A 6972-nucleotide genomic window follows, 5' to 3' on the forward strand; every position below is an offset into this window, starting at 1 on the left:
AGTTCATTCACTGCCTCATTCAAGTGTCCAGTCGAGCTTATATTTAAACCTAAGTAATTGCTGCTGTGATGTCACACTGTGCTATTTCACCCAATAGATATGGGAATGTATCAAAATTGTATTTGTTTTCAAATTCTTTCTGTGTCTGTGTAATCTGAGGGAAATATGGGTCTCTAAAATATGGTCATACATTTGGCAGGAGGTTAGGAAGTGCAGCTCAGTTTCCACCTAATTTTGTGGGCAGTGTGCACATAGCCTGTCTTCTCTTGAGAGCCATGTCTGCCTATGGAGTCCTCTCTCAATAGCAAGGCTATGCTCACTGAGTCAATACATAGTCAAAGCTTTTCTTAATTCTGGGTCAGTCAAAGTGGTCAGGTATTATACCACTGTTTCAAGTAGTTATATTTTTGTTTCCTCATGATTGATTTGGTTGGATCTAATTGTGTTGCTGTCCTGGGGATCTTTGGTGTTCTACATTGTACACAGAGAATGTTTTGTTTTTTTGTGCACCATTTTGTGAATTCTTGGTTGGTTCTAGATGGAATTAATATTTGTGGTCATGGCAACTGGACCTTTTTTGGAACACCATTGTTGTTGTTTTACTGAGATTTCCTGTCAGGGTCCAGGTCTGACAGAATATGTGCAGAAGATCTAGCTGCTGCCGTAAGTCCTCCTTGATTGGGGACAGCAAACAGTAGACATTTGACTTCAGAGTCTAGTAGGGTGGAATTTGTGGTCTGTATATTTTATCATTTAATTTAGGATACCATTAACACCACAGGCCTTTTTGTGTTGGAGGGTTTTTATTTTGTTCAATAGTTCATTCAATGTAATTGGAGAATCCAGTGGGTTCTGGTAGTCTTTAATAGTTGATTCTAAGATTTGTATTTGATCATGTATATGTTTTTTCTGTTTGTTCTTTGTTAAAGAGCCAAAAAGATTGAAGAAGTGGTTCATCCGCACATCACTGTTTTGGATAGGTAACTCTTTTTGTGGTTGTTTGTTTAGTGTTGTCACAACTTCTGCTGAAGTCGGTTCCTCTCCTTGTTCGGGCGGTGTTCGGCGGTCAACTTCACTGGTCTTCTAGCCATTGCCGATCCATTTTCCATTTGTTTTGTCTTGTTTTCCCACACACCTGGTTTTCATTCCCTCATTACGTGTTGGGTATTTAACCCTCTGTTCCCCCCATGTCTTTGTGCGGAATTGTTTGTTGTAAGTGCTTGTGCACTTTGTTTGTTTGGTGCGCTACGGTTTTTGTACCCATACGTTGTTTTTCTGGATGCCGGTGGTTTTGTTTATTGACTGCTCCGGTTATTACCCAGTGCTGCTCTCCTGCGTCTGACCTCTCTGCCACCAGTTAAACACCCCTTACAAGTGTTTTCCAAATTTCCCAGAAGTGGTTAGATTCTATGGATTCTTCAATGACTTTGAGCTGATTTCGGACGTGCTATTCCTTCTTTTTCTGTAGTGTATTTCTGTATTGTTTTAGTGATTCACTATAGTGAAAGGCGAAGGCTCATGTTTTCTGGGTCTCTCTGTGTTTTTTTTTGGGGTTGACAGGTACCTCCATTTCTTTCTTAGGTTTTTGAATTTAAGTGAATTTATTCATCAAACCATTTGTCGTTGTTCATTTTCTACGGTTGTCTTGTTGAAATGTTTCAATTTTATAGGGAATCTGAGAGGTCAAATATGCTGTTAAGGGATTGAATTTGTTGTACTCTAATTGTTTGGTAGGTTGGTAGGTTTCCACACTACTTTCCTTCCATCTGTAGCAATCTCTTAATAGTATGCAGTTTGATGGTTGATTATTGATCTTTCAATTCAATTCAAAGGGCTTAATTGGCAATGGAAACACATGTTTATATTGCCAAAGCACGTGAAATAGATAAACAATAACAAATTAACAGTAAACATTACACTGACAAAAGTTAAAGGATAAGAAACATTTCAAATGTCATATTATGGCTACGGTATGTACAGTGTTATGTGCAACTATGTTATGCACATAGTGTGAACTATGTTATGCACATAACAGCATTATGTGCAACTATGTGCAAATTATTTAAAGTACAAAAGGGAAAATAAATCATTCTCTCTCTCTACAGGTGATAAGGGGAGGAGGTCACTATGTATTTGCTGACCAGCCAGATGACTTCAATCAGAACATTCTTCACATCCTAGCCAGGATGGACGGAGTGAAGGATGAGAGGAGGGAGAGAAGGATGAGAGGAGGGAGAGAAGGATGAGAGGAGGGAGGAGGGGAGAGAGGCAGAGAAGGGGGAGGGGAGAGAGGCAGAGAAGGGGGAGGGGAGAGAGGCAGAGAAGGAGGAGGGGAGAGAGGCAGAGAAGGGGAGGGGAGAGAGGCAGAGAAGGAGGAGGGGAGAGATGCAGAGAAGGGGGAGGGGAGAGATGCAGATAAGGGGGAGGGGAGAGAGGCAGAGAAGGGGAGGGGAGAGATGCAGAGAAGGAGGAGGGGAGAGAGGCAGAGAAGGAGGAGGGGAGAGGGCAGAGGAAGGAGGAGGGGAGAGAGGCAGAGAAGGGGAGGGGAGAGATGCAGAGAAGGGGAGGGGAGAGAGGCAGAGAAGGAGGAGGGGAGAGAGGCAGAGGAAGGAGGAGGGGAGAGATGCAGAGAAGGGGGAGGGGAGAGATGCAGATAAGGGGGAGGGGAGAGGCAGGCAGAGGGGGAGGGGAGAGAGGCAGAGAAGGGGAGGGGAGAGAGGCAGAGAAGGGGAGGGGAGAGAGGCAGAGAAGGGGGAGGGAGAGAGGCAGAGAAGGGGGAGGGGAGAGAGGCAGAGAAGGGGAGGGGAGAGAGGCAGAGAAGGGGGAGGGGAGAGAGGCAGAGAAGGGGAGGGGAGAGAGGCAGAGGAAGGGGGAGGGGGGGGGAGAGAGGCAGAGAAGGGGGAGGGGAGAGATGCAGAGAAGGGGGAGGGGAGAGATGCAGATAAGGGGGAGGGGAGAGAGGCAGAGAAGGGGGAGGGGAGAGAGGCAGAGAAGGGGGAGGGGAGAGATGCAGATAAGGAGGAGGGGAGAGAGGCAGATAAGGGGGAGGGGAGAGAGGCAGAGAAGGGGGAGGGAGAGATGCAGAGAAGGGGGAGGGGAGAGAGGCAGAGAAGGGGAGGGGAGAGAGGCAGAGAAGGGGGAGGGGAGAGAGGCAGAGAAGGAGGAGGGGAGAGAGGCAGAGAAGGGGGAGGGGAGAGAGGCAGAGAAGGGGGAGGGGAGAGAGGCAGAGAAGGAGGAGGGGAGAGAGGCAGAGAAGGAGGAGGGGAGAGAGGCAGAGAAGGGGGAGGGGAGAGATGCAGAGGAAGGGGGAGGGGAGAGAGGCAGAGAAGGGGGAGGGGAGAGAGGCAGAGAAGGAGGAGGGGAGAGATGCAGAGAAGGAGGAGGGGAGAGATGCAGAGAAGGAGGAGGGGAGAGAGGCAGAGAAGGAGGAGGGGAGAGAGGCAGAGAAGGAGGAGGGGAGAGATGCAGAGAAGGAGGAGGGGAGAGATGCAGAGAAGGAGGAGGGGGAGAGAGGCAGAGAAGGAGGAGGGGAGAGAGGCAGAGAAGGAGGAGGGGAGAGATGCAGAGAAGGAGGAGGGGAGAGATGCAGAGAAGGAGGAGGGGGAGAGAGGCAGAGGAAGGGAGGAGTTGTGGCAGGAATAACCTTTTGGCTCTGAGGAGAAGGACCATTTTTAAGTTCAGACTGTAAACAAACACCCTTTCCTCACTGAGGACCTACGAGAGCTGACGGTTAGATAATGATCTAGGCTGATATGAGATGATTAGATAATGATCTAGGCTGATGTAGGATGATTAGAGAATGATCTAGGGCTAACCAGTACAAAGTTGACTGTGGTGGATATCATTTTTTTTAAAGAAATGTTTTTGTTGACTAATGGACATGTCTCAAAGCTGCTGCCAGTAGGCTAACAGCTCATGTTCACATTCACAGAGTACCGGCAAGCAAAACTACAGGAATAAAGATTGTAAGACATTTTTGTTAACCAAAGGAAACACTTGTTTTCACTTGTGAACTGGTACAAAGTTGACTGGGAATTTTCTTTCTTACTTTCAGGGGTATAGTGTTTCCAGAGCTCAGAGAAGCTTTGCTCCCTCACTAAAAAAACAAATATTGAGCTGGTTGAAACTATTTAGTTATTTTGAGCTGGTAAAAATATATTTTTGTAAAATATATTCTGATAAATTCTAAATCAATTATATTTAATTACCACTAAAACGACAGAATGATGAAACAAATCGAGATGTAGAGCAGCCTAGAGGTAGGTCAATGGGGTAGGTCAATGGGGTAGGTCAATGAAGTAGATCAGTGGGGTTGGTCAATGGGGTAGGTCAATAAAGTAGATCAGTGGGGTAGGTCAATGGGGTAGGTCAATGAAGTAGATCAGTGGGTTGGTCAATGAAGTAGGTCAATGAGGTAGGTCAATGGGGTAGGTCAATGGGGCAGGTCAATAAAGTAGATCAGTGGGGTAGGTCAATGGGGTAGGTCAATAGGGTAGGTCAATGGGGTAGGTCAATGGGGTAGGTCAATGGGGTAGGTCAATGGGGTAGGTCAATGGGGCAGGTCAATGGGTTAGGTCAATGGGGTAGGTCAATGGGGCAGGTCAATGGGGCAGGTCAATGGGTTAGGTCAATGGGGTAGGTCAATAAAGTAGATCAGTGGGGTAGGTCAATGGGGTAGGTCAATGGGGTAGGTCAATGGGGCAGGTCAATGGGGTAGGTCAATGGGTTAGGTCAATGGGGCAGGTCAATGGGGTAGGTCAATGGGGCAGGTCAATGGGGCAGGTCAATGGGGTAGGTCAATGGGGTAGGTCAATGGGGCAGGTCAATGGGGCAGGTCAATGGGGCAGGTCAATGGGGCAGGTCAATGGGGCAGGTCAATGGGGCAGGTCAATGGGGTAGGTCAATGGGGCAGGTCAATGGGGCAGGTCAATGGGGCAGGTCAATGGGGTAGGTCAATGGGGCAGGTCAATGGGGCAGGTCAATGGGGCAGGTCAATGGGGCAGGTCAATGGGGTAGGTCAATGGGGTAGGTCAATGGGGTAGGTCAATGGGGCAGGTCAATGGGGCAGGTCAATGGGGTAGGTCAATGGGGCAGGTCAATGGGGCAGGTCAATGGGGCAGGTCAATGGGGTAGGTCAATGGGGTAGGTCAATGGGGTAGGTCAATGGGGTAGGTCAATGGGGCAGGTCAATGGGGTAGGTCAATGGGGTAAGTCAATGGGGTAGGTCAATGAAGTAGGTCAATGGGGTAGGTCAATGGGGTAGGTCAATGGGGTAGGTCAATGAGGTAGGTCAATGGGGTAGGTCAATGGGGTAGGTCAATGGGGTAGGTCAATGGGGTAGGTCAATGGGGCAGGTCAATGGGGCAGGTCAATGGGGTAGGTCAATGGGGTAGGTCAATGGGGTAAGTCAATGGGGTAGGTCAATGAAGTAGGTCAATGGGGTAGGTCAATGGGGCAGGTCAATGGGGTAGGTCAATGGGGTAGGTCAATGGGGTAGGTCAATGGGGTTTTCTTTATCTTGTCTCTGGTGGTGACGAGAATAATGAAGAACTATAGGTTACATGATGAAGAACCATAGTTTACACATGTGCACTGCGGAGACCCATCGGAGGCTTGACCACTTTAGCCAATAAGAAGTAATAAAAATGCAATGTGTGTCTGCCTTGATGTTCATAAAACTCCACGGACCCCCCCCCCCCCGAACGATATGTGACCGTTTGGTTACGGCGAGAACACCCAAACCAGAGTGGCCCCCGCAAAGCCCAAGGATCCTGCCCCTCCCTGCAAGTTGCTGTCTCCCTTCGTGGGATATTTACCCTACATTGGCTATTGGTTGAGGCACAGGGCCTGTTCCAGCTTTGTATGTCAGGGTGGGCAATTGGAAACGTGAATTGGGCCAAGTTGAAGGTAATAATGCACTTAAGTTATAGTTTATTGAGATGGATTAATACAATCCCAATCAAAGGCTGTTTTTCCTGCAGTAGTAATGATTTATGCTCACTTGTTGGTCAATTGATTTGATAACATGTTTAATCTATGCAAATAAATTATATGAATTGATAGTTCACCTCTCTTTTATTCTGTAATAGGGTATATTGTTCGAAGCTAATCAAATCAAAGTTGATTTATGATACAATGTGTAAGCGACACAAACACAATGAAATGCCTACTCGCATTAAAGCTCTCTTCGTAAGCAGTGCAAACAGTGCAATGATATTAAGCTAAATGTATGTGTATTTACATTAGGCTAGAGCCTACAAATAGCTGTACCACGTAGTCGTAAGCCTATTAGGATGTACTGCAAATCATAGTTGTTTATTCCTGAACTGGCTGAACGGTTCAACTTACTTAACCTCATTGCGTGTTCCTGCCGTGTTCCTGGCGTGTTCCTGCCGTGTTCCTGCCGTGTTCCTGGCGTGTTCCTGGTGTGTTCCTGGCGTGTTCCTGGCGTGTTCCTGGCGTGTTCCTGGGGTGTTCCTGGCGTGTTCCTGGCGTGTTCCTGGCGTGTTCCTGCCGTGTTCCTGCCGTGTTCCTGCCGTGTTCCTGGCGTGTTCCTGGCGTGTTCCTGCCGTGTTCCTGGCGTGTTCCTGGCGTGTTCCTGCCGTGTTCCTGCCGTGTTCCTGGCGTCTCCAATCGCTTAAAATGATTAATATTACAAAGAGAAGATTATCGCTTCTCACAATGGTGATGGTTTAGTAAAGTTAGATCAAAACTGAATCCGTGTCTTGCAAGATCACATAATGATTAAATATTATTTTACATAACAGAACTGACTATAACACCATAGCCTGGTAGGCCTATGACATCACTGTTCCATCTAATGACATTTGAAGCTGAATAGTCAAAAAATTAATCTCATGCGCCAAAACTCAACAGAGCGCACTACTAGGCAGGAAGTATTCTCTGATTTAAACAAAATACAAGAAAGGCTAATAGTTTAACACGATCTGCTCTAATTCGCTCACAGAACAG

At 47.2% G+C, this 6972-nt stretch overlaps 1 protein-coding gene across 1 annotated transcript in view; it reads left to right on the forward strand.

The window, feature by feature from the left end:
- The window catches only part of LOC135549006 (1-acylglycerol-3-phosphate O-acyltransferase ABHD5-like), a 17075-nt gene extending 14829 nt beyond the window's left edge, over window positions 1-2246 (forward strand). The window contains exon 7 of the mRNA XM_064979077.1: window positions 2106-2246. Within this exon, the coding sequence (XP_064835149.1) occupies window positions 2106-2246 (141 nt within the window). The remainder of the gene's footprint in view (window positions 1-2105) is intronic.
- Window positions 2247-6972: the final 4726 nt, after the last annotated feature.

Source organism: Oncorhynchus masou, chromosome 12 (genome assembly GCF_036934945.1).
Source record: "Oncorhynchus masou masou isolate Uvic2021 chromosome 12, UVic_Omas_1.1, whole genome shotgun sequence".
Taxonomy (NCBI): domain Eukaryota; kingdom Metazoa; phylum Chordata; class Actinopteri; order Salmoniformes; family Salmonidae; genus Oncorhynchus; species Oncorhynchus masou.